Genomic DNA, 27,816 nt, shown 5'->3' on the forward strand with positions numbered 1-27,816 from the left:
GACTGATTTGAATGTCTCCTAAAAATGTACACCAACAACTGGTAGAACTCCTTTTCCTCCTGCTTCCAATTTCCCGGTTTCAGCCACATTGGCATCCTGCGGCCGGCTGGCCAGCCGGCCCCTATCCAAACCAGCCCACCAGGGCTTCAGGTCTGACAAAATCCATCCCCTCAAAGCCATAGGCAAGGGGCACTAGGAGCTTCTCGGGGAGGGGAGGTCATCTTGCCCTGGAGCATCTAGGGTGACCAGGAGGGAAGGCTGACAAAACTGCTGAGAGAGTCAGGTGCATTTTGTGACAAGTCTCCATCTGAACCCCATCGACACCACCAACACTCTGGAGCTCTTTCATCTTGCTCGAGCCAGATGCCACATTAGCACCTCACTGCCAACGTAATAATTATAATGGCATTTGTTAAGCGCTTACTTTGTGCAACACACTGTTCTAAGCGCTGGGGCGGATACAAGTTAATCAGGTTGTCCCACTTGGGGCTCACAGTCTTAATCCCAGTTTTCCAGATGAGGTAACTGAGGCACAGAGAAGTTAAGTGACTTGCCCAAGATCACACAGCAGACAAGCGGCGGAGCCAAGATTTGAACCTATGACCTCTGACTCCCAAGCCCGTGTTCTTTCCACTGAGTCATGCTGCTTCTCTAACTTCCTGAGGACCTGCCAACCCGAGTTTGGGTTTCTTCTTTTTCAGCCAGCGGGTTACAACACAGTGTTCTGCCATTGTAGCAGAGTTGGGTGGCCACTGTCTGGTCTTTTCAACCAGTAACAGTTTTGCGATGGGGGGAGGTCTTCCCTGGGGCTGAGTTAGGGGTGAATTTATGGGTGACAAATTTTTCCAGGAATTATCACAGTACATACTGAGATATTTTCATGGCGGGGCTCTTTGAGGTATGGGCCAGTTCCTGAAGAGTATCACTAACGGGACCTTTCCAAAGTCTCAACCTGACTTGTGACCACAATGTGACACTGCAAACACAAACTTTCTTGAGTGTCAGATTCAGGAGGGCCAGGAACAACAAGAGACCTCCATGTGATTCTTCTAGACTTCACAAAAATGTGTTTTCTCCCGTTGGTTGTCCTAGACTTTGGTCACAACTACAGTTTGGCTCCAGGGGAGTTTTATTAAGATGGATGTTGCCTATGTCAGCATTGAAATGATTCTATCTGACCTTTTCCCCATCGCCAGTGGAGTTATAGAATAGAGTCAGTGATATTTTCATCTCTCATTCCGTTGGCTTAGGGAAGCAGCAAAGGTTCTGACAGCTGTTGTTAGAATGCACCTCCGGTTCTGTGGGAAACTTTTCCAACTCAGTAGGCTCTGAGCAACATTGAACGGCCTTGAATCAGTCACAGAGGGGCTGCTGTCGGCTGAATTACATGCCAGGGATGCAAACCCCCAAGAAGGCATTCATGTGATTAGGAACTGCTTTGCAGAACTAGCAAGAAGCCTGAAAAAGGCAAAGGTAGAAGACTAGCCTACACGAAACGCACTCCTAAGAAGTCCATCAACCACGTAGAGTTTAGTGCTAGCACTGAATTCCGCTACCTAGACAGCACACGAGCCAACCCTTTACTAGTAGAAAAAGGAAGTCGAAAATTGAATCGGAAGAAAAGACTTTAAAACTGCAGGAGCACCAAAGCGTCCTAATAGTAATATTTAATAATAATGGTATTGGTTAAGTGCTTACTATGTGCCAAGCACTATTCTAAGCACTAGAGTAGATACAAGATAATCAGGTTTCAGGCCAAACTGTAGGCCTAACTCTAGTGACCAACCTCTCTAGAACAGTAAGATCTGGACCCATGACAGACATCACTTCCACCTTTTGAAACATTTTCAGTAGTGTGAAGCAGTGGGCCACTATTAACGTGGATTGGCAAGGCAGGATCACAGCAAGATCCCGGAACACCCCTGCATCAGAGTAAAGTTCACTGTAATTCAGCTTTCTTGAAAAGAATATATGACAGCAGAATGCCCAAGCAAGTGCTGACTTAGAAGTAGAAGTTGGAACAAGGAGAGACAAAGCCTCATTTCAAACATGTAGCGAAGCCCAGCCTTGGTATTCTGGCGAAGACGAGGACCACTTAGCATTTGACCGTCATCCTGTCGAATACATTTCATATGTTTCTGCAATCTGGGCTGGACATAGTGCATCTTTGGTTGGAGATTTTTCTTCTCCTGGTCAGGGACCATGATGTCTCCCTCCTCTTCAGTGGCTTTAAGTGCCAGTATGAGGCTTACGCTACTCAGCCCACGGTTTGGGGGCAAGTATATCCGTCAGGCAGAGAGATGCCCCGTTTTCGTTGCCAAGCTCCTCACAGGCATATTCCTTTCCCACTAGTTTCCCGGTGAGCTGTCTAGAAGGTCGGCAGGGCACCAAGGTGCTGCATCACTCCATAGGAGGCTGACTTCTTGCCAACCATCTGTTGGCATTCCAAAATTGCCATATTTTGGCCCATGCCTTCCAAGCCCCTGCCTCGATTAAAAGAATCTCGAATCTCCTTCAAAAAGTAATTCAGTGTCATCTTGGATTTCTGTTTGCAATGGAATTCTTTTGGGTCGTGATCCAGCTATGAAAAGGCATTCAAGGCAAACTTGGACCGACAGAATTTCCATCTGCTTCAACTAAACCGCCTGCCAAACCCTCATCATTTGTGCTGATTGCATCCAAAACATTAAACTTTATTGGAGAAACAGAATCAGATTGTTTTCCCGGCGTAACTTTTAAAAAACATATTGCACCGTGTCTTTTCACTTTCAAGTCACATAGAAATTACAGTCCTAAATCAGCTTTATGACCTTCTCTGGTTGGGGTTGATGTAATATCTTCCTTTTTTTTTTTAAAGGACTAAAGCAATTTGATTTTTTTTCTATTTCTGAGAGCCAGTTTGTCCTCTGCTCTAAGCATTTCCCAACTGTTCCTTGAAATAAGAAGTGAATTGTGTTTGTGTGAGATCACCTGAGCCCAGCTTGTTTGTCTGTTGGTTTTGTTTTGTGTAATTAGGAAAATAATTGAATTTTGCTTTTCCTGAGGTCTGCTCCAATCCCGTGGGGCTCACAGTCTAAGTAGGAGGGAATAGGATTTAATCCCCCCATTTTACAGTTGAGGAAACAGAGGCCCAGATAAGTGAAGTGACTTGTCCAAGCCACACAGCTTGTAAGTGGCGGAGCCAGGATTAGAACCCATGACCTCTGGCTCCCAAGCCCATACTCTTTCCACTAAGCCACGCTGCTTCTCCAGTACTTCGACCTCACAGTTCTGAGAACACGGACTGCGCTGAATTAGCTCTTGTAGTAAACGGGGACATATTTCACTCCACAAGGTTCCCAGGCTGGGCCTTCAGAGTTTCCTTGAGTGAATTTGACTCTTGGGAGCTTGGCCCTCACCAAACCTTCCTACAGACACTCTGCTGGTCTGTAGTATCCACTGGCCTAGTGGAAAGAGCATGGGCTTGGGAGTCAGAGGTTGTGGGTTCTAATCCTGGCTCTGCCACTTATCAACTGTGTGACTTTGGGCAAGTCACTTAACTTTTCTGTGCCTCAGTTACCTCATCTGTAAAATGGGGATTAAGACTGTGAGCCCCACATGGGACAACCTCATTACCTTGAATCTACCCCAGCAGCTAGAACAGTGCTTGGCACATAGTAAGCACTTAAATACCATTATTATTATTATTATTATTACCATGTGACCCTGATTATTTTCTTAGGGTGGGTTCCTCTGAGACCTCAGTTTGATCATTTAAATTGCAAGGAATTTATAGCAGGAAAAAAAGAAACCCTCTCGGGCCCCCGGAGGGCTCGCTTTCCCAGCTAGCTGGCCGACGGGAAAAAGATTCAGAACATGGCTAAGTTTGGCCACCCAAGAGTACCCTGGTAGAGTTTGAGGAAACTGGGGATCCATGAGAACTAAGCTGTCAAGGGAAGGGAATCAACCAATCAATCAATCATATTTAATGAGCACTTAGTGTGTGCAGAGCACTGGACTAAGCACTTGGGAGAGTACAGTATAACAGAGTTGGAAGACATGTTCCCTGCCCACAACGAGCTTGCGGCCTGGAGGGGGAAACAGACAGTAATACAAATAAATATATTGCGGATATGGATGTAAGTGCTCTGGGGCTGAGGGAGGGGTGAAGAAAAGGAGCAAGTCCAAGTAGAAGAGTGACACAGAAGAGAGTGGAGGAAGAAAATAATCAATCCGTCATGGAACTGTTGTTCTCTCTGACAGTCTACAGGGGATATAGTGTGACCCTTTCTGTTTCTTCATCTATAACCATGCTTCCTGTGAAGGTCCTAAGAACAGAAAACTGACTCATCATAGGGAGGTAGTGTGTCCTAGGAGAAGGAATATAGGGGCTGGAAGTTGGAAGAGCCGGATTCTCATTCCATTTATGCCATTGGCTGGGTCACCCCAAGCAAACCACTTAACTCATTCATTCAGTCATATTTATTTAGTACTTACTGTGTGCAAAGCACTGTCCTAAACGCTTGGGAGAGTACAGTACAGTATAGCAATAAACAATCACACTCCCTGCCCACATTGAGCGTGCAGCCTAACCTCTCTATGCCTCAAATTCTTTTCTATGTATAAAGTATTTGTTAAATGCTCTTACTCTGTGTCCAAGTGCTGGGGTAGATACAGGTTTATCAGGTTGGACACAGTCCCAGCACCATATGGGGCTCACCGCCTAGGTAGGAGGGAAAACGGGTATTGAATCTCCATTTTACAGCTGAGGAAACTGAGGTACAGAGAAGTTAAGTGACTTTCCCGAGGTCATACAGCAGACTTGGGGAGGAGCCGAGATTAGAACCCAGGTCTTCCAACTCCCAGGTCTGCTGACTCAAGTCGTATCGCTTTGCCCCTTTGCTGTCATCAGTTTGTATACAAATAACACATGCCTGAAATAACCATTAAATTTATTCCCTGATTACACTCTCTGTACACTCGCTGTATCTTTAGCTCAGCAAAGACATTTACTTTGGCAATTTTAGCAAAAAACCCAGGTTATTGGTAGAAATCAAGGACCATTTTAAAAGTACACCATACTTCATAATGCAACTATGCCCCTCTAGACTGTAGGCTCCCTGTAGGCAGGGAACTTATCTACCAACTCCATTATATTGTACTCTCCCAAAAGCTTAGTACAGTACATAGAAGAGCAGCGTGGCTCAGTGGAAAGAGTCCGGTCTTGGGAGTCAGAGGTCATGGGTTCGAATGCCGGCTCTGCAACCTCTCAGCTCTGTGACCTTGGGCAAGTCACTTAACTTCTCTGTGCCTCAATTCCCTCATCTGTAAAGTGGGGATTAACGCTATGAGCCCCATGTGGGACGACCTGATTACCTTATACCGCCCCCCCCCCAGCGCTTAGAACAGTGCTTGGCATATAGTAAGTGCTTAACAAATGCCATCTTTATTATTGGAGAAGCAGCATGGCTTAGTGGAAAGAGTACAGGCTTGGGAGTCAGAGGTCATGGGTTTGAATCCCGGCTCCGCAACTTCTCAGCTGTGTGACCTTGGGCAAGTCACTTAACTTCTCTGTGCCTCAGTTCTTTCACCTGTAAAATGGGGATTAAGACTCTGAGCCCCACGTGGGACAACGTGATTACCTTGCATCTCCTTCAGCGCTTAGAACAGTGCTTGGCACATAGTAAGTGCTTAACAAATACCATCATTATTATTTCAGTGCTCTGCACTCACCACTTATTAATTGATCATGCCATTTTCCTTGACAGTGAGCTGTATCATAGGGTACTTTTTCCTTCAGACATACTTTTTCTTCTTACATACAGACACTAAACTACTGCTTAATCTTTATTAAAGCAATTCAAAGTATGACATCACCATTTTAAATAATTGAGTTGTAATGCGATTATGGGCCTCTGGAGTAGGCTGCAGAAGTACAGGCTCATCTTGTAGACCGTGGAAATGTTTTCTCAATCTTAGTGAAGAATTTGTCCGATTTGTGGTGTACAGACACCTTCTCTTTTTGTTCTTAAAGCACCATGTAGCAATCTACCTGCTTCTGAACATCTCTACCCTCCTCTCTCTATCAGGGTCTTCTTTTTCAATCATGTTTATAAATTCATTTCCCTTCTAGTAAATTGCTGGAAGATTTTTTCATCCCAAGATTTTAGCTGATGGTGGAAAGGCCTCAGCTTCTTAATCTGTTTTGGCATTTTGTAGTGATGTGGTGGAATGTCGAAGTTTGACGAGGTCTTTGTTGGATCATTGATCTGAATGAGATCCAATTTACTCTGACATCTGCATTCTCCTTTCCTAGATTAAGTTGCCTCCCCAGTTCAATTATTTCTTTGGTTATCTGTACAAAGGTTACTTCAACGCCTTGGAAATCCTTCACTAACAGGCCAGAGAATTCTTCCAAGATCCACTCATTGTAGATGGCTTAATCCCAGCCCAAGTAGGGAGAGGATAGGGATGGATTTACCAACCTGGAGCTCTTGGCTGGAATGCTGGGGCAGATGGGGCAAAAATATGTGTTAAAATATCAGACAAAAGAGGTCATAACCCCAAGGCAGAAGTATGGGGTGAGAAGCAGCGTGGCTTAGTGGAAAGAGCCCGAGCTTGGGAGTCAGAGGTCATGGGTTCTAATCCCACCTCTGACACTTGTCAGCTGTGTGACATTGACCAAATCACTTCACTTCTCTAGGCCTCAGTTACCTCATCTGTAAAACGGGGATTAAGACTGTGAGTCCCACATGGCACAACCTAATTACCTTGTATCCGCCCCAGCACTTAGAACAGTGCTTGGCATCATCGTCATCATCAATCATATTTATTGAGCACTTACTGTGTGCAGAGCACTATACTAAGCGCTTGGGAAGTACAAGTTGGCAACATATAGAGACATTCCCTACCCACCAGTGGGCTCACAGTCTAAAAGGACTGTAAGCTCCTAACAAATACCATCATTATTCATTAATTTGTTCATTCAATCGTATTTATTGAGCACTTACTGTGTGCAGAGAACTGTACTAAGCGCTTGGGAAGTACAACTTTGCAACATATAGAGACAGTCACTACCCAACAGCGGGCTCACAGTCTAGAAGGGGGTGGGGTGGTTGTAACATGGTATTGTTGTAATCTGAGGGTATGCCTGGAGAAAGTCGGATCAAAGGAATTTAAGACAACACATTTAGACTTTGATAAAAGCAGTCTGGTTTGTTGCATCCTGGGCATGGCAACTCTTAAAGAAATTGAGACTTTCTTCAGGGAAATCTTTCAACCAGTGACCTTTCCTTCTGCCCATCCCCCGAGGGGAATAGGCAAACCACAGACAGACAGGCAGGCAGGATGGAGCATTAACCCAGTCTCATGGAGAACATGTTTCTAGCCCAGAAAAATAGTCTCATCATCAACCCCTCTACAGCTTCCTTTGGAATAGCAGCCGTCAGCAGCCCTCAGCAGAAGATCCACAAGTGAGCTGAGTGAAATCAGCAGAAACCACTACCCGGGATCAGGGAGGGAGGCTTTAGGGAAGACTCAGATTTAGGGAGGACTTTGGGATACATAGGTCAGGAGGACATTATTAGGCTTCCTTTCCAACTCAGGTTTCCCCTCCTCCCCTTTGTAGTTTGGTGCTGTTCTGGGCATAATTGTAACAACAACAATGTTTTTTGATTATATATCCACAACTTCTGCTGGTTTTCTACCCAAAGCATTCAGGAGGACCTCATCATCAGTGACCCAAATCCCCAGGTCATCTCCACAAACTAGTTTCTGTCTGACAAAGTGGAGGAGCCAGTTTGGCAGTCCTTCAAATGTCTCCCTTCTTTATCATATCCTTGAGAGACCTCTAAACTGCAAGTTTCCTGAAGGCAGGGAACATGGCTACTAACTCTATTATATTGTACTTTCCCAAGCACTTAGTTCAGTGCTCTGCACACAGCACCCACTCAATAAATACCATTGATTGGTTGATTGATACCTAAACTTTTAGGTGGCAGAGAACATTTAAGCCTTTCCCATTCTTTTGTTCTTTTCCCAATCCAGGAGGGCATCAGGGTTGTTCCTAGAGTCAAGACAGCTTGGTAGCAGGGAAGGAGCCAAAAGGCTGAGCATCCCCTGGCAGAAACTTCAATCATGCCTGGCCATGAACCAACCTGGAGGCCCCAAGAGGAAGTAGTCCCCAATGATCCTGCCCTGACTGTACAAGCTCAGCCACCTTGCTGTCATAAACCACCATGAAAAGGACAAGATGCCAAACATCTTTTCTTTAGCTAGCTAATGAGTCAGATCACATTAGGTCCATTAGCAAAATAGGCGGAATCCTGGAACCTTTTGAAACCTGGCAGATAACAAGTTTAGATTGTCAGTGGGTTGGACAGGAGTCAGACTTCCTCTTTAGTTTACACAGTGCTTGCAAAATATGATATCTTTTGCCTGCCTGTGTTGGTTCATTGACTAAGCTTCACTCGTTGGTTACTGCAGGCCTGGCCCCTATCCTGTCAACAGTACCAGGCCTTTCTGGGTCGGGAAATTGGCAAATTACAGAAAGTACATAGAAAAGAAAGTGTTGGAGAGGGGCAAGGGACAGAATTGTTTATTTATAATGGGATTTTACAGTATAGGAATGGGTGGACTATTAGAACCCAACCCTATTGTAGGGAGGGTTATGATCCCAAGAGGCAGAATCCAGAACAGCACCATCCAGAGAAAACAATTTTGTCATTGGACTGTGAACCCCATGTGAGACAGGGTCTGTGTTCAATCAGCTTATATTGTATCTATCCTAATGCTTAGTACAGCGCATGGCACATCATGACCACTTAAAAATACCACAATTATTATTCGTATTATCATCATCATGATTTTATGGCTTGTTGTGGGATGCCTTGGTACTAAAATCACACTCCTTCAAAAGGTCTTCCCCAAACCCTCATCTTCCCTACTCCCTCTCCCTTCTGCATCACATATGCCTGTGAATCTGTACCCTTTAAGCACTGTGTATACACCCATAATTTATTTTATTAATAGTAATAATGTTGGTATTTGTTAAGTGCTTACTATATGCCAAGCACTGTTCTAAGTGCTGGGGAGATACAAGGTCATCAAGGTTGTCCGACGTGGGGCTCACAGTCTTAATCCCCATTTTACAGATGAGGGAACTGAGGCGCAGAGAAGTTAAGTGACTTGCCCAAAGTCACACAGCTGACAAGTGGCAGTGCTGGGATTAGAACCCATGACCTCTGACTCCCAAGCCCATGCTCTTTCCACTGAGCCACTCTGCTTCTCTGTCTCTCTTCCCCCGTAGAGTGTTACCTACTTGTGGGCAGGGAATTTATCTGCCAACTCAGTTGAATTGTGCTCACCTAAGGACTTAGTATAGTGCTGTACACAGTAAGTGCTCAGTAAATGCCATTGATTGATGGATTGGGTTTCTCAGTCACCCACAAATTTCTATCAGAAGTAAACTTACTTTGAAATAGCCATGGAATTCGAGGGCAAATAGCACAAACCTCTGGGTATCTAGTAGTCTCAGACAATCTAATAGCAATAATTGTGGTATTTGTTAAGTGCTTACTCTGTGTCGAGCTGTACTAAGCCCTGGGGTAGATACAAGATAATCAGATCCCACATGGGGCTCACAGTCTAAGCAGAAGAGAGAACAGGTATTGAATCACCATGTTTTTGCAAATGAGGGAAGTGAGACAAAGAAAAATGAAGTGACTTGCCCAGGGTCACACAGCAGCAAGGGTGGAGCCAGGATTACAACCCAGGTCCTCTAACTCCCAGGGCCATGCTCTTTCCACTAGGCCACTTTGCTTCTCTGGGCAAAGTAATGCTATTGAGTTCCTTCACCCAAAGTTCACTGGCCAAAATTTTGTTCACAGATGAACCTGCATGAAAGAAAACAAAGGATTTACCAAATCAAGTATATAGAAAAATATCATTTTAACAGACTGAATTAAGTTTATTTTTTCCGCACCCCCTAAGCCCTTTTGATACTCACCCAATCCCCTACCCCCACAGCACTTCTGTATATGTTATTATACTCAGTTCCTCCTCCCACGTGTGATTTATTTTCATCTCTGTCTCCCTGACTAGATTACAAGGTTTTCATGAGCAGGGATCGTATCTAGGAACTTGGCTCTACTCTCTCAAGTACTTAATACAGTGCTCTGCACACAATAAGTGCTCAATAAATAGCATTTATTGATTGAGTGATTGGAAACTGAATTCAGTCAGTAGAATTTGTTGAGCATTTACCCTGGGCAGAGCACTGTACTAAGCACTTAGGAGAGTGCGGTAGAATTAGTAGGCATGATTCCTGCCCTAAAGGAGCTTACAATATAGCAGGTGGAGGTAAGCCTCTAAAGTGATTGAGGAAGCAACAGTTCAAAAAAAATGTACATAAGTGCTCTTGGTTAGGAGAGGGATCTTCCCAAGTGTTTAGGAAGTGTTGAACAGTGGGCTCTAGACTGTGAGCCCACTGTTGGGTAGGGATTGTCTCTATATGTTGCCAACTTGTACTTCCCAAGCGCTTAGTACAGTGCTCTGCACACTGTAAGCGCTCAATAAATACGATTGATTGATTGATTGTTGAAGTGGCAGGGGGGGAGGAAAAGGGTGGAGAGATGTAAGATTAATCAGGAAGGGCTTCCTGGATCATCTCAGAAGGGCCTTGAAAATCGGGAGAGCGGTAGACTGCCAGATGTAAAGGGAGAGAAGGATGTCAAGGTGGCCATGCCCTTGGGCTCAGGTGAGTGGAGACCCTGGCATCCAGTATGAAGTAGCAGCCTCGGGAGAAACAGGTGGTTGCTTACCCAAGAGACGAGATTTCAGTCCGATGGAATTAAACTGGATTGAACAAAAGTCAATTAAAATTGTAATCTGCTTTCTTATTCCACCCAAGAAGAGGGAAGAGCTACAGAGGTAACTCTCAAGTGGCATTGTTGGGCAAATTATCTTTAATAATGTAACAATGAAGAGTTAACTCAATGGCCACAGGGAATAAGGATTGGGGGAGAGATTATTAAAGTGACGTATTTGTTAGTCTCTTCTCCTGTTTCCTGTTCCATTGTTTCCTCCTCCAGTGAGAGGATGTTAGAACCCCCTTCATGATTCTCTTGCTTCTTGAGGTGGGGTGTGGTGGGGCGGGGGGGGGGGGATTTAAAGCGACAACAATAAGAAAAATCAAGCAAAAACTCCTCACTCTCGGCTTCAAGGCTCTCCATCACCTCCCCACCTCCTACCTCACCTCCCTTCTCTCATTCTACAGCTCAGCCCACACCCTCCGCTCCTCTGCCACTGCTAACCTCCTCACTGGGCCTCGTTCTTGCCTGTGCCACTGTCAACCCCTGGCCTGCATCCCTCCTCTGGCCTGGAATGCCCTTCCTACGCACATCTGCCAAACTAGCTCTCTTCCTCCCTTCAAAGCCCTACTGAGAGCTCACCTCCTCCAGGAGGCCTTCCCAGACTGAGCCCCCCCTTTTTCCTCCCCTCCTCCTTCTCCCCTCCCCATCGTCCCCCTTACCCCCTCCCCTGCCCCCTTTCCCTCCCCACAGCACTTATATATATTACTACATATTTATTACTCTATTTTATTTGTACATACTTAACTATATTTATTTTATTAATGATGTGTATATAGCTATAATTCTATTTATTCTGATAGTATTGAGATCTGTCTACTTTTGTTTAGTTTTGTTGTCTGTCTCCCCCTTCTAGATTGTGAGCCCATTGTTGGGTAGGTACCGTCTCTATATGTTGCCAATTTGTACTTCCCAAGCGCTTAATACAGTGCTCCGCACACAGTAAGCGCTCAGTAAATACGATTGAATGAATGAATGAGAAGCCCCGTCCCCTGAATGTGAGCCAGGAATTTTTCCCACAGGAAAATCAGTGTTGGGGAAGTAGTTGAGTTCAGCAGCAGCAGAGAGGAGTTTAAGTCAATGCCAGGACCCTGCCGAGGCTGAAGACAGAAAAGTTCCTGGTTCTAGGCAAATCAGGAGCCTCTTAGAGATAGAACAGAGTCCCTACCTGCTGTGTGTGTATGTATGTGTGTGTGCTTGTGCACACGCCTTTCCGGGCTTTGGAGTCAGAGGTCATGGGTTCAAATGCCGGCTCCGCCATTTGTCAGCTGTGTGACTTCGGGCAAGTCACTTAACTTCTTTGCGCCTCAGTTACCTCATCTGTAAAATGAGGATTAAGACTGTGAGCCCCCCGTGGGACAACCTGATGTACTTGTAACCTCCCCAGCACTTAGAACAGTGCTTTGCACATAGTAAGCGCTTAATAAATGCTATCATTATTATTATTATTATTATTGTTATTATTATTATTATTATTCTCCCTCTCTCCCCTTCCTGAAAACGCAAAGTTCGGTGTAAGGTTTCTGAAGTCCACCAGCTCCGGCTTGGTCCTGAAGAGGGTCAGAAATCTAGTAAGTCTGGGTAAGATTAGCATTATTTGCTGCCCAGATTGATAAATAAAAGGGTAAAGAGGCCTGTGTCCATCCTGCAAACAATGGCTCTTTTGAGTGGCTTTTGTCGGCTGTTTCCAAACTGTTAAGGCTACTGTAGTCCTTTATCCTTTTCAGGGGGAAGGCAGTGATGGGGAAAACTGCAGATTGTCAAGACCCCTGCTGTATGGAAAAGTTCCTTCCAGCAGAGGACAAAAAAATCCAAATGCTAAGAGAGTTTAGAAAAGGTTGCTGATTTTGACCTGATAGCCTCGGCTCAAGCCATCATACAGTTCTGTGAGATCACAGACTCTTGTCATTTGACTAGAAGGGAAGAGTTCTCCAGGGTAGGTGGACCCATGGCCTCAATTCTGATTCTAGACTGGAAGTGCCTTCTAATAATATTAGTAATAATAATTGTGGTATTTGTTAAGCACTTACTATGTGTCAGGCACTGTCCTAAGCGGTAGGGTGGATACAATTAAATTGGGTTGGACACTGTTCTTGCCCCATTTGGGACTCACAGTCTAAATTCCCATTTTACAGATGAGGGAACTGAGGCACAGAGAAGTCAAGTGACTTGCCCAAAGTTACACAGCAGACAAGTGGTGGGGGCAAAATTAGAACCCAGGATCTTCTGATTTCAAGGCCTGTGCTATATCCATTAGGCCATGCTGCTTCTCCCTTCCGGGCAGTTATCACATTTACCAAGTCTTCTATAGTGTTGTTTCCCAAGTGCTTAGCACAGTGCTCTGCACACAGTAAATGCTCAGTCAGTACCATCGATTGTTTGTTGATTGCCCCAGCCCAACACCACAAGGACGCTCATTCTTAGGATGTTCTATTGCTCTCTGGGGCGAAGATGCTGCAACTGGTGCCACCTGAGTGGCATGAGTTGGCACGAGCACCAGATCAATGGGTCTCTGATGTGCAAGGGCTCACAACTCCAAAGCAGCAGGAGGGAGAAGCAGAATGGCTTTAGTGGGTAGAACATGCGCCTTGAAGTCAGAAGGATCTGGGTTCTAATTCTGGCTCTGCCACTTATCTGCTGGGTGACCTTCGGGAAGTTACTTCACTTTTCTGTGCCTCAGGTAGTTAGATTGAGACTGTGACTGTGTCTAACCTGATTAGGTTGTACCTCTTCCAACGCTTAGTACAGTGCCTGGCATATAGTGACCACATGGCATAGTGGATAGTGCACCGGCCTGGGAGTCAGAAGGTCATGGGTTCTAATCCTGGCTCTGCCACTTGTCTGCTGGGTGACCTTCGGCAAGTTACTTCACTTCTCTGTGCCTCAGGTAGTTAGATTGAGACTGTGAGCCTCCCGTGAGACAGAGACTATATCCAACCCAATTTGTTTTTATCCATCCCAGGGCTCAGAACAGTTCCTGGCACATAGTAAGCACTTACCAAATACCGTTATTATAATTATTATTATTATTATTAGCAAATCTCTTTTAAAAAAAGAAAGGGAGAGCCTCTGTGGGCGGAGGTGAGTGGCACCGCTGGCTCATTAGCACCTGTAGTAGTTTCTTATGGGTGCTGAATGGGACTCCTGCTGGAAACACCAAGTGGGGCCTCCGGGGCTTGCAGAGTAACCCAGCAACTTGGCTGAAGCCAAATGGAACATACTTCGACAGAGGAGAGGGTTCAGTCGTGGAAGTGACCTTCTATCCCCACAGTGGCTCCCCAGGACTGGGGTGCCAGCCACACATAATGATAATAATTATGGTGTTTGTTAAGTGCTTAGTAGGTACCAAGCACTGTAAGCCCTGGGTAGATACAGGATCATTGGGTTAGACATAGTCCCTGCCTCACATGGGATTCACAGTCTAAGAAAAAGGGAGTAGGATTTAGTCCCCATTTTACAGATGAGGGAACTGAGGTGCCGAGAAGTTAAGTGACTTGCCCATAGTCCTACAGCACACAGGTGGCAGAGCCAGGATTAGAACCCAGGTCCTCTGACTCCTAGGCCTGGTCTCTCTCCACTAGGCCACACTGCTTCCCATTCTTAGGAACTCAGAGCCACCGGTAGCAATTTTGAACTCATCCTATTCCTTGGCCTTAAACCATCTCTCCTTTTCCTCCTCCCACTTTTCGGGACTTTATTTAAGTGTCCACCTCCCCCACTAGACTTTAAGCTCCTTGAGGAAGCTTATAGTTGTACTCTCCCAAGCACTTAGTACGAAGTGTTCTGTGCACAGTAGGTGCTCAGTAAATACTACTGAGTGAGTTAGTGACTAGCCAGCTGGAAAATGTAAGCAAAACCTTTTCCTCTCAAGTCAGAGGTAACCGCGCTTCCTCAAATACCCCAGGAAAGTTCTTGGGGTGCCAGACCCTGAGCTCTGACCTACCACATGGGAGATGCTAAGACTGTAGACTGTGAGCCCACTGTTGGGTAGGGACCGTCTCTATGTGTTGCTGACTTGTACTTCCCAAGCGCTTAGTGCAGTGCTCTGCACACAGTAAGCACTCAATAAATGTGATTGATTGATTGATTGACTCTAAGCTCGCTGTGGGCAGGGAACGTGTCTGCCAACTCTGGTGTATTGTACTTTCCCAAGTGCTTTGAGAAGCAGCAGGGCCTAGTGGATAGAGATGGGCCTCGGCGTCAGGACAACTGGGTTCTAATTCTAGCTCCGCCACTCATCTGGGTCACCTTAGGCAAGTCACTTCACTTCTCTGAGCCTCTGTTGCCTCATCTGTAACATGGGGATTAAGACCATGGGCCCCATGTGCGCCGTGGACTGTGACCAACCTGATTAGTTTGTCTCTACCCCAGTGCTTTGGGTAGCACCTGGCTCAGAGTAAGGGCTTAAAAAATACCATTAAGGAAAAAAGTGCTTAGTACAGTGCTCTGCACACAGTAAGCACTCACTAAATGCCATTGTTTGATTAACTGAACTCTGCTCTCTTCAGACATCTGGGATCCCTTCAGTGGAAGGAGCCAGCTATAACACTGCAGGCTTGGGCCCAGCCTGGGAAGGGGTCATAAAACAGAGACTAGAAATGAAAGAAGTTTGGTCAGTATTAAAGAAGGGAGCCTTCAGCTAGCCAAGAGAAGATACAGGCCCACAGTGAACAGTTAGAGTAGAAAGGAGAACGGAATCTAGTAGTTAACATTTAAGGGCTTTTTTCTGTGAGGTTTTATGGGAATCAAATTAGGCTTTCTCTTTCCCCTTGTGGAACATAGCGTGCGGAACCACGGTCACTGTCAGGGTATATAAGAAGAAGGCCCAAATTGTCTTTTGCTCTGAGGAATAACTTTGCTTTCAGATTGGGGGTTACAGTAATTGGGGAAGTATGTGGGGAAAAACAACGCAGCTTTTATTTGCACCAGAGCCTGGCTGGGCTCCACAAATCCTTTGTTCTTCCAGCTCTGTGACTTGCTTCTTTAAAAATATTTGTGCCGTTTCCATGAATAAATGTTTCTTCCCGATTCTGAGCTGCCTTGTTCCTGCAGCTGTTTGCATTTGTATTTCAGCAGGCAGGTTGGTTAGCCCTAATGCCCGAAAATGCGCTTAACCCTCTGAAGGGAGGAAGCTTTTCTTAGTAAATGTGGCTACAGTGGTAGAAGCTTTTTGGTTTTATGAATGGCTTCAGAGTTGTTTTGCAACCATTCCGTTTCCAAGGGCAATTCGCTGCAGCAATAGCTGGTCTTCATTTCGTTGGTCTGTGGACACACCCTCCCCAGGAGCTGCTGTGTCTGGATTTCCCCCCCATTGGACTAGATCAGGTCCTTGCTTCTGGGGCTTTGCTTCTCTTAAAGGAACAAATTCTCAAAGACACTGCCTTCCAAGAGCCCAGGCCCAGAGCGAAACAGCCTCCCAGCTGTTGTCTGGGGTGACAGCTTCTTAGAATAATGGGAAGCTGTTCTCTCCAAAGACCTGCCGCTCAAGTGTCCTGTCCCTGTTCCCTTCTAGTTTGGGAAAACCACCAGGTGGGTTTGTGGTGGGGGGGGGGGGGGGTGCCCAAGGATGGACCCCCTAAGAGGGTAGATCACCCCAGAAGACCCTAGGCCTAGGCCTAAGTTCCTTTCGTCCTCAGCTACCTCCGGGGCTTGGTCCCTTGATTAGAATTTGGGGCGGTTGAAAGTCTAACCAAGGCTGGCAGGTCAGCCCCTCAGATCCTGGAGCCTGCAGGCTCTGGGTGACCCTTGCCCGTAAGAGCCATCACCCCAGTGTGGCACTGGAGCTCCCGACTGGGGGTGGCAGCTGTGGTACTGTTTGTCGTTGGGTGCCCACTTGACACCTGCTCCGTTCATGCCTTGTAGGCCTGCAGTGAATTTTTAGAACCTTTTTAAAAGACCTGACAGAATGTCAAAACCTGTTCAGTAGAAGAATCAAATACAACAGAGGTTTTGAGGCCGTACAAGAATAGGTCAGCCGAATCCCCAAACTGAGACTTGACCTTGGGGAAAGTACTTGTTCCACAATCTAATAGTTTATTCCTTAGGTTAATGAAAGCCTCTTGGTGTGACGTATAGGGAGTGAATAGACAGAGGTGTTGTGAGTGGTGATGATTCAGTAGGGTGATGATCAGAGTTCAGCTTTGGAAAGAAGCCAGAGGTGCCATCTTGTTCTTTTCAAAGGAAAAAAATTGTCTGTTGAACTGGCTAAGGAGGTTTTGATTTTGGCACATAGTAAGCACTTAACAAGTACCATAACTATTATTGTTAGTAGGAATAGTATTTCAGATGAGGTAACTGAGGTCCAGAGAAGTGAAGTGACTTGCCCAAGGTCACACAGCAGACAAGTGGCAGAGCCCAGATTAGATCCCAGGTCCTCTGACTTCTGGGGCCGGACTATTTCCACTAGGCCATGCTGCTTCTCAGTAGACCACACTGCTTCTCTCAACTTCCTTAGCAACTACTCATCACAAGTCAACACTTAAGCATCAAGTGCATTGTATACAGTAAGCACGTAATAAATACCCTATTTATCACCATCCTCATCCTTACCCTAGCTACCATCTTCGTCCATTAATGTATTTCAAAGCATCCATTGGGTTTGTGGCCCCACATGTCACAGAACTGAGAAGATGTAATAATAATAATAATTGCAGTATTTGTTAAGTGGATACCCCGCTGCATCCTAAAGCCCTCCAGATTTCACATTCCTCTGCTGCCGTTTTGGGAGCATCCTACTCAATGCTCCCTAAGTCCCTGGACCCCCTCTTGCTGCCACCACACCACGACTGAAGCCCAGGGGCCTCCTGGAAGGCAGAGAGGTGATCAGAAACTAGCCTGCCAATCCCTTGGGGCTGATTGCAGCCGGATGGCCCTCAAGAACCAGGCTAGTCTACATCTCTTTCATGTTTTTAGATCAATCATTTTAATTACTCGCCAGAATTTGTATTCAGAACCTGTGTTATTCATGTTCACTCGCAGGACTAAAAGCTCCCAGGCAGTTGGAAGCGTCCTTGAAATTGATGTCTGCTTGGTGCTGCTTTTTCCAAACAGGCAGTCTGCTAAGGAATCTACAGTCGACTATATAAGGGATTATCATAAAAATTGTGAGGTTCACTTTGCCCGTTTTGCCTTTTAAATAAAAGGTAGAGCAGGTGATAGAATGAAGGACTACAGTCCCGATTTCAACATCGACCTGTATAGGAAGCTTTATCTTCTCTCAAAATCAATCAATAGTGTTCATTGAAGGCTCACTACATGTAGAGAGCTGTTCTAAGCGTTTGGGAGAGTACAGTACAAGAGAATAAGCAGACACGTTCCCTGCCCATACAATAAGCTTAAGTTTCATTCTGCCTCACACCTCCCCAGAGCCCCAGGAGTGGAGCCTGTTCGCTCTAGGGCTTCCTGCGTTGGCATAGCAGCCTCCTGGAAGAAGAGAAAAGGTCTTTCCGGAAGCCTTGATGAACTGCTCTAACGCCAGCCAAGTTTGCAGGCCAGCTGATGTGAGAGGGCTTGAAAACAGCACCTCCAGCAGTGAAGGTAGACCAGTATGGGAGAAAACGGCCTTTCTGGCCATCATCAATCATATTTATTGAGCGCTTACTATGTGCAGAGCACTGTACTAAGCGCTTGGGAAGTACAAATTGGCCAGTGGGGAACCGTTAGCCCTGGCCACTCAGTGCACACCCAAAGGCTTGTGTGGATTGGAAACAGATGCAGGAGCCCAGGCCTTCTCTTGGCCCCGATAACCAATGATATTTAATGAGCACTTACTGCACGTAATAAAAATAATGATTATGGTATTTGTTAAGCACTTACTATGTGCCAACCACTGTTCTAAGAGCTGGGGTAAATACAGTGTAATCAGGTTGTTCCAGTGGGGCTCACACTTTTAATCCCCATTTTACAGATGAGGTAACTGAGGCACAGAAAAGTTAAATGAGTTGCCCAAGGTCACCCAACAGACAAGTGGCGGAGGCAGGATTAGATCCCATGTCTTCTGACTCCCAAGCCCTTGCTCTTTTCTACTAAGCCATGCTAGAGCTTTGTAGTGTACTAAGTGCTTGGGGCAGGACAATACAAGAGTTTTTAGATGTGATCCCTGCTTACAAAGAACTTTCAGTATCTTAAGGTCTACAGCAGTTATTAGACATTCCCCTGGGTCACGCGGATTCAGCTGGATTCAGTAATGCTCACTAAAAAATCCACTTACCTTGGCCAGTGTAGAAAAGCTAGGCTCTCTATTCAGAAAACTGCTCATCTGAAGCTTGTTGTAGTTTCCATCAATCAATAATGTGTTGGGTGCCTATTTGGGTGCAGAGTCCTGTTCTAGGTGATTGGGAGAGTACAGTAGATTTTGAATCAAGAAATAGTGTTTATTGGGTGAGTTGTTTGGCATGAAATGAACCTTCAAGGAACTTACAGTTTAGTAAGACAGTCTTAAACAACTAATAGTATTTACTGAATGCTTACTGTGGGCAGAACACTGAATTAAGCACTTGGGTGAGGACAGTAGAATTAATAGACACAATCCCTATCCTCAGAGAGCTTACAATCTAGAAAGGGAGGCAGTAAAATAAATGGCCTGTCTTCTCTAAGCCTACAGGAGCTGGAATGTTGGTACATATAAATTCTTAGAGAATGGAAAGTGGAAACTGTAGCAAGCTGTACCTCAAAGATTTCTTAGTTTCCCTTTCATTTGGACTGACAGCTAGGATCTCAGGACCTGATTTCAGGTCCTGATCGCTGAATCTGAGGATGCAGAGTGTATGTTGTCAATGAAAAACTTAGATTTTACCCTGCTAGACTATCGTTTCTTAGTGTAATATTGTTTTTGAGCGATATTTCTGTTTAATAAGCATCATATTTACTATAGAATAGAATTGCCAAAGACCACCTTCCTGGTTCCATAACAATTTATAAACTTGGCTGGTGGGAAAGAATATTGATGTAGGGGCACTGAATCAAAAGAAAATTAACCAGTAAAATTAATTTGGGAGTCAGTAAATTTGCTTCTCTGCAAGGCTAAAAATCTCTTTGGGATGATTATCTACCCAAACTATCCATTTAGAGTTGACAGACATGTACAAGTTAACACTAAACAAGCAGCCCGTTGGTTGGAATTTGTGAGAGCCTAGAGGTAAAATGTCTGTGTCTATCTCTTCTGGTTTTCTTTGTGGTTGATCAAACACTTTTCTTTTATTGTCGTCTTTTCATTATTTTATTCATGATTGTCGGCCACAAATCTGAAAACAAAAAAGATCCCGTTCATGTCATCTAGATGGTGTTTTTCAATTACTCAATCTCATTTATTGATTAACTGTAGAGAAGCAGCATGGTGTAGTGGATCTTCTGGGAGTCAGAAGATCACGGGTTCTGATCCCAGCTCTGCCATTTGTCTGTTGTGTGGCTTTGGGCAAGTCATTTCACTTCTCTGTGCCTCAGTTACCTCATCTGTAATATGGGGATTGAGACTGTAAACCCCTGTCCCACAGGGGACTGTGTCCAACCTGATTTGCTTGTATCCACCTCAGCACATAATATAGTGCCTGGCACATAGTAAATGCTTAATAAATACCATAATAATAATTATTATTATTATTTATTGAGTGTTTACTGTGTGCAGAGCACTGTACTAAACACTGGAGAGAATACTATGAAACAGAATTGGTAGACATGTTCCCTGCCCACAAGGATCTTTCAGTCTAAAGAAGCATCGTGGCTCAGTGGAAAGAGCACGGGCTTAGGAGTCAGAGGTCATGGGTTCAAATCCCAGCTCCGTCAATTGTCAGCTGTGTGACTTTGGGCAAGTCACTTAACTTCTCTGTGCCTCAGTTACCTCATCTGTAAAACGTGGATTAAGAAGACTTTGAGCCCCCCGTGGGACAACCTGATCATCACCTTGTAACCACCCCAGCGCTTAGAACAGTGCTTTGCATTAATAAATGCCATTATTATTATTATTATTATCATTATTATTAAAGATGTTTGTTCGGAAGAGGGATCAGAGGGACCTTCGGAGCAATTCCCAACTCCATCATTTCCTAGGCTGCATCAGGGAGAATTCTCACACTTTTGCCGTTTGTCAAAAGACTAAAAATGTCATTTGGAAACTTCCCAAGCAAACCCATTACACGAGCATAAAAGTGAACGAGGGTACCCCCAGAGGCCCACCTTGTTTCCTGCCCCATGGGATGCTCCCTGTTTGCCCTAAGTGATCTTGTCCGGTGATTCTCCCTTGCAGTTCGATTCGCCCCATACCGGCCTCCAGACATCTCCCTGAAGCCTCTGCTCTTTGAAGTGCCCAGCATCACCACCGAGTCCGTGTTCGTGGGCCGCGACTGGGTGTTCCACGAGATAGATGCCCAGCTGCAGAGCGCCAATGCCAGCGTGAACCAAGGGGTGGTGATCGTCGGCAACATCGGCTTCGGCAAAACTGCTATCATCTCCAGGCTGGTGGCCCTCAGCTGCCACGGCACACGGATGAGACAGATCGCTTCTGACAGTCCTCACGCCTCCCCAAAACGTATGTACCTCTGGCCCACAGTGGCTACTTTCACCACATCGGCACCTCCCCCGAGTCTGGTACCTTTTCTTTTGATTCCATGCAGTGTAGTGCCTATACCAATTCCAGTTGTCTAGAATGACTGCAGGTGACTTCACTTGTGTCTCTCTTAGTCTGAGGTGCTGCTGCTGCTGGTTATATGGACTGGACACACGAATGTGGTTGAAAAGGCCCAAGCATTTATGATGGTACCAGGAGTTCTTGGCTTTAAATCCTGGCCAAAAGAGCACTCGCAGTCACTTTTGGAGTGCACTGTCGACCTCCTCTGATCCCTAAAACCCTCCATTTATTCCGTGGAGACCTTTATCTGCTCAGCGCACCCTGAGGCCCTGCATCCCTATTGCTAACACCACCTTTTGACTACACCAGCTGTCTACCCAGAGTTGAAGGGATCGTTGGGCACTCGCCTATCATGCCCCACTCTGGGGCTGGCTACAAGAAGCTTGCATATTTAACCCTTCCTCCCACTCCCACATCTCCTCAGATCCATATGCCTCTCCTGGAATTTCTCTCCTAACCCCTACCTCAGGCAGATGCCAAGAGCTGACATGTCAACAATGTTTAATGGTTTCTTAATTCAGCAACAATTCAAACAATTACAAATAATAAATAACTGTGGTATTTTTTAAGTCCTTATTCCGTGCCAAGCACTGTACTAAATTCTGGGATTGATTCATGATAATAGGGTTGGAAACAGTTCCTGTCCCACATAAGGCTCACGATCCTAATCCCCATTTTTAAAATGAGGTAACTAAGGCACAGAGAAGTGAAGTGACTTGTCCAAGGTCACATAACAGGCAAGTGGTGGATCAGGGATTAGAACCCAGGTCCTCTAAGTATCAGGCCCATGCTTTTTCCACTACGCCACGGTGCTTCTCCAAGTCCGGTTCAAACCTCTTTTCCCTATATCTAATACTGCTCTCCACCCGCCCCGACCTCAGGACCCTCTGTACTTCCCTGCAGGTGTCCCAGGCTATCCTTCCTGTAGTCCATCTCCCTCTTCTCTTGGGGCATCCCAGGTTCCAGACTCACCCACCCTGAGTCCTTTAGAAGCAGGGTCTCTTAATGTGTCCTTTCTCCCCACCCAGGGGCAGGAGCCTCATTCCTCTAGAACCCTAACTGTGGAACCCAAACCTCCAGGGTATACTAACCCTAATCTGGAAGCTCTCCAATCCCTGTCTGTGCCTTTTTTCCCATCCAGAGTCCAAAGCATGAGCCCTCCCTGTGTTCTGCTCTCCTGGCCACATGGCTCACTGCCTCCTCAGGAGGCTTCCTTCCCCCACAACCCAGCCCCCCTATTTCCTCCCCAATCCCTTTCTCTGCTCAGCTAGGTGTTTACACTTCCCTCGGGGCAGGGCACCACACCCGCCCCCGCAGAGTGACTCTCCTGGCTTCCTCTTCCCCCTGCTGAGGGAGGGGGCAGGCCGGACGGGCCATCATGGTGCTTTCTCTGCCAGCTGCAAAAATGGGCATTTTGTCATCTGGAAAATAACTGCCACAGCACTTGCCTGCTGCAGCCTCGATGCATAGCCTCAGAATGAACACGACAGTGCTGCTTGGCCCACTCCTCTGCTGATGTCCCTGCTCACCAGACCCATCTGCCTGCGTCTGCTGCCTCCCAGCTACTGACGTCAGAGTAGCTGCGCCTCAGCTTACGTGGTGGGGTGCCCTGGGGGGATTTCTCCTGCTTCTCTCTTCTGAGCAGCTGCCATCCTTTAGCTCGAATCTGTGCTCCTCACAGCCCGGCCTGCCGAACTGGACCGGAGCAGGCGGGAGGTTGGGGACAGACACAGGGTGTTGAGCCTCTAAGCATGGCTGGCTAGTGGCCCCACCTATCTCTCTGCCCTAAATTCCCAGAATGGAAAACTGGTTCCTATTCTTTACATGTGGGAAAAGAAAATTCTGGAGAGGCATGAGGGGCAAGAGTAGAAATCAAAATTTTTCTTTTGGTTTAGGTTCAGAATCTGAAAACAGGTTCACAACGCCTCAAGTTCTCTGTCTTTGAGGGCTGTAGATGGGGAAAGCAGGTGGTGCCCTGCTACGACTTGCACTCACTCTGTCTCTCTCAAATTTGTTTTCTCAAGGTCAGCGAGAAATAAAATAACCATTTTAGCCACCATGGGCATCGATCAATCGATCGATCATATTTATTGAGCACTTACTATGTGCAGAGCACTGTACTGAGTGCTTGGGAGAGTGCAATACATCAGATTTAGCAGTCACGTTCCCTGCCCGTAACAAGCTTCCAATCAATCAATCAATCGTATTTATTGAGCGGTTACTGTGTGCAGAGCACTGTACTAAGCGCTTGAGAAGTACAAGTTGGCAACAAGTTCTAGTCTAAAGGGGATGCATGCACTCCCTTCCAAGAGGAAGAGAGCCCAATAGCTGCTTAATAGAGACAATGGCTCAGTAAGTGAAGAACTCCAGGGGTGAACTGAGCTACTCCCTGGGCTCTCAAGTGGACAGGGTGGGAGCGTCCAGAAGGCCCATTTGTTGTTAGGGAGAGGCCCGAGGGGCCACTTTGCAGAACCAAGACGCATTGAGTCAGGTGCTGCTGGAGGCGGTGCATTTCCTAGGGCCTCGGCACCCACAATGCCACCTTCCTTATCGGCAGACCCAAGAGGTTAGCCGGACCACTGTGTCTGCAGGAACATAGAGCTCCTCAGCCACTCTGATGTGTCCAAGCTCTCAGGCCACAGATAACCAAATAGGAGGGCCCTGGAGGGGAGACCCAGCCCCGAACAAGAGGAGATTTCTTCTCCCCGGAAGAACGTCCAAGAGCCCCTCCCTCGGGTCCCCATGTCAGCGAGAGCCCTGATGGAAATAGCAGGGAGCAGCCATACGAGACTCCTGATCCAAAGATTCTGGCTTTCCTGTGGGAACCGGCCTGGCCCGTGTCACCAGCCAAACAGGCTGGCCGGGGCTGAGTTCCACGGTCCCTGACGTCTGCCTTCCCACCAGGGCTTGAAGAGAGTCCCTCTGAGCTGGAAGCGAGAGGAGCTGGGGAATGTCATCCCTCCCCGCACTCAGGCCATCACAACCCCCAGCCGATTTTGGACCAACTTCCCGACTCTCCACATGGTTCTGGAGAGGTGGCCCGATGGAGGCAGATGGGCTGGGAGAACTCGTCAAGCTGACCTGGCTTCAGCAGTTGCCTGCTGTTGGGGGGTTAATGAAGTAATTGCTATTTTTGACATCTTAACAACTACACTCTGACACCTGCCAGCTGACTGTCTTTGTAATGCCATTGAGCCCCTTCAGAGTGGGCAAGAAGGTGTCAGTGATGAGACAGAAACCCCCTCTTTTTCTGTGTGGTATTTGTTATGCACTTACTATGCGCCACAGACTGTACTTCGTGCTGGGATAGTTACTAGATAATCCGGTTGGACACAGACCAATGGCGCATTCAAATGTCATCTCTGAAATAGCTTATTCAAATGTTCTCCCCAAAACCCAGCGGGCGTTAATGCTGGTCTTGGCCAATGCACGAAGCCAGGACTGTTCCAGCGGGGGAGACATGGGAGGGGGGCACCGCTCCTGCTGCTCCTGCTACAGCCGCTTCTGGCGGTTCCACCCAACGAGAGAGGGAGGGAGAGAGGGAGTTCTCCAACCTGGGGAAGGTGGGCAGCAGCAGAAACCCCAGCCAGAGTCAGAAAAGTCTGTAGGGGAGAGACGGGCCTAATACAGGCCAACAGTTGGCCCCGCCTAGGGCCGGACAAGGCTCTGGGCCACTGCTGTCCCCACAGACCACTGTGGCCTAGGGCTGAGCTTTCTGCTGCTGCTCCTGCTGCTCATTTTCTCCAGCCCCTTGGCAGCACCGTCTAGCAGGAAAACCAGCCCGGCTGAAGGGAATAATCCTTCAGGGTCGGGGGCAGGCCACTTCTACCTCAGCTCCGGCCTCTTCCACAGGGATCAGGGCTGGTGAGGAGAAAGCAAGGCACTGAAATACTGCATCGCTCCTTCTCCCGAGGCAACCACAGCCTGGCTGTGCCTGCTTCTCTGTAAACGCCCCCTCCCTGTCATCTCTCTGGGGCGGCAGAACAGGCAGAGAGAGGAGAGGAGAGGGAAGCTGCCGGTGCAGGCTCCAGGCTGTCATCTTTCTTTCCCGCCTACACCTCTCCCCCAGCTCCCGCCCTCCCCGCCCGCCTCGCTTCGTCCTCTCTCCAGCCCCCACGCACACCGAACAAAAAGCATTCTGGAGAACATATCGTGAAGTACCCGAGACGCAAATGGTGACGACACACAGAATCCGCCTGTTAAGGGGTGTGTGTCAGCAGTGGAGATGTATACATAGGCCCAGGATGCAGTCTTTCCCCACTGACCTCTAGGTAGAAGCCCCAGTCAGGTGCTTGGTAGGTTTTGCATTTTCCAGCCTCTGCCATGGTAGCAAATGGAGGGGGGAGGGTTAAAGCTACTGTTACTAGAAATGATGCTGGCAGAGCCTGCTGCCCTGTCATCTCTGCGGCACGATGTTTCTGCCCCTGTCCCCTCTTGCTGGATTCCCAGAAGGCCCCACTCTTCCTAGCCTGACCTCAGAGGGATTGAAATACCCAGGCAAGAGCAGGGATGGTGCCCCAAAAGAGAACAGCCAACCCAGGTGGCCGAAGCTCAAATAAGGGTTGGAAGTGATTGGGCCAGTCTCCCCGCCAGCCACCAACCTCTCTCCCCGCGGCCGTCTACCAAAAAATTACCACGGGTTCTTCACCTGCAAACCGTAGTCAGAAGACTGGGGATCTGGACTCGTTTTAAGAACCCTTGATGGAGGCAGAATCGATCAGTCTCCACTTTGACGGAACAGTTGCCGTTGTACAGTAACTTCCAATTATTTTTTGATCCAGATGTAGATTCCAGCCGGGACCCCTCACTTACCCAGCCGCCTTCGGCCCATTCGTCCGTCACCAGTGGGAGCTGCCCCGGAACCCCGGAAATGCGACGGCGCCAAGAGGAGGCCATGCGGAGACTTGCCTCACAGGTATCGGGGGGCTTTCCCAGAATCCTTTGCAGTTGGGGTCTGCCTTATCCAGAATCTCTGGGGCCAGGGAACAAATACAGTGTGGCACTGAGGAACAGGAAAATCTCCCAGAAATAGGATGTCTGTAATAATAATTAATAATTAATAATGTGGTATTTGTTAAGCGCTTACTGTGTGGTAGGAGATGTATTAAGCACTTGGGGTGAATACAAGCAGATCAGGTTGGACACAGTCCCAGTTCCACATGGGGCCCACAGTCTCGATCCCCATTTTACAGATGAGTGAATGAGGTAACTGAGGCACAGAGAAGCGAAGCGACTTGCCCAAGGTCACATAGCAGATAAGTGGCAGAGCTGGGATTAGAACTCCTGACCTTCCTACTCCCAGGCCCATGCTCTATCAATCAATCAATCAATCAATCGTATTTATTGAGCGCTTACTATGCGCAGAGCACTGTACTAAGCGCTTGGGAAGTACAAATTGGCATCACATAGAGACAGTCCCTACCCAACAGTGGGCTCACAGTCACTATGCCATGCTGCCATGCTGCTTCTCACTAAGCTAACACTAATAATAACATTAGCAACAGTAATAATAAATTATGAGATTTATTAAGGACTTACTGTGTCCTAACCCCTTGGGGTCGACTCAAGGTAGTCAGACTGGATACAGTCATGCTTTTCTCCATTTTACAAATGAGGAAACTGGGACACAGAAAGGTTAAGTGGCTTGCTTAGAGCCCCCCAGCAAACCAGTAGCAGAGCTGAGTTCAGAACCTAGTCTCCTGACGGCTAATCGTTTCCACCAGCCCCATACAGCACTGCTGCATGTTAATTAGCAGCCAGGGGCGATTCTGTGAGTCATTCGTAATTCTTGGAGGTTGCAGAGTTGTTAAAGGAAGGAGTTCATTCCTCTCCTTTGTCGCATTCACTGCTCTGTGGATTCCGGTTCCAGTGGTCAACGTTCAGGGTGGGGAGAGCATCGAGCAGACGGCTGGGGGCGGCGCAAAGTCGTTGAGTAGGAGATGAAGTGGGAGAGAGTGAGTTTTGGCACCAGCTGTCTGCTGTTCATTTTTGTTCGAGCCTAACTGCTAATTCAGAAAGCCTCCAATTAAAACAAGCGAATCCAGTGTGCAGTAAACAGAGGGCCCTGTGTCGATTCCAGCGCGAGGCCGGGGCCGAGGAAGCACTGCCAGAGCACGTCTGCCAATGGCGTAGCCGTGCCCGAAGAGGCTGCATCAGGCAGAGGCCTCTTGTCTTCCAAAACCAGGCCAGCCAGGCGTGGTCACCCCTTAGCCCTGACTACTATGGGACAGTTCAAACAGGGTCATTTATGGCTTTCATGTTGGAGCAAAGCCCAGCTGCTCAGCAGTGAGCCAGGGGTGCCCTTCTCAGAACCTGGAAGAATGGTGGGGACAGGGAGGAACTGCTCTT

At 47.1% G+C, this 27,816-nt stretch overlaps 1 protein-coding gene across 1 annotated transcript in view; it reads left to right on the forward strand.

Moving 5' to 3' along the window:
* The window catches only part of TANC2 (tetratricopeptide repeat, ankyrin repeat and coiled-coil containing 2), a 375,104-nt gene that overhangs the window by 300,159 nt on the left and 47,129 nt on the right, over positions 1-27,816 (forward strand). The window contains 2 exon segments of the mRNA XM_038753578.1: positions 21,088-21,369; positions 26,250-26,383. Of these exon segments, the coding sequence (XP_038609506.1) occupies positions 21,088-21,369; positions 26,250-26,383 (416 nt within the window).

Source organism: Tachyglossus aculeatus, chromosome 11 (genome assembly GCF_015852505.1).
Source record: "Tachyglossus aculeatus isolate mTacAcu1 chromosome 11, mTacAcu1.pri, whole genome shotgun sequence".
Lineage (NCBI taxonomy): Eukaryota > Metazoa > Chordata > Mammalia > Monotremata > Tachyglossidae > Tachyglossus > Tachyglossus aculeatus.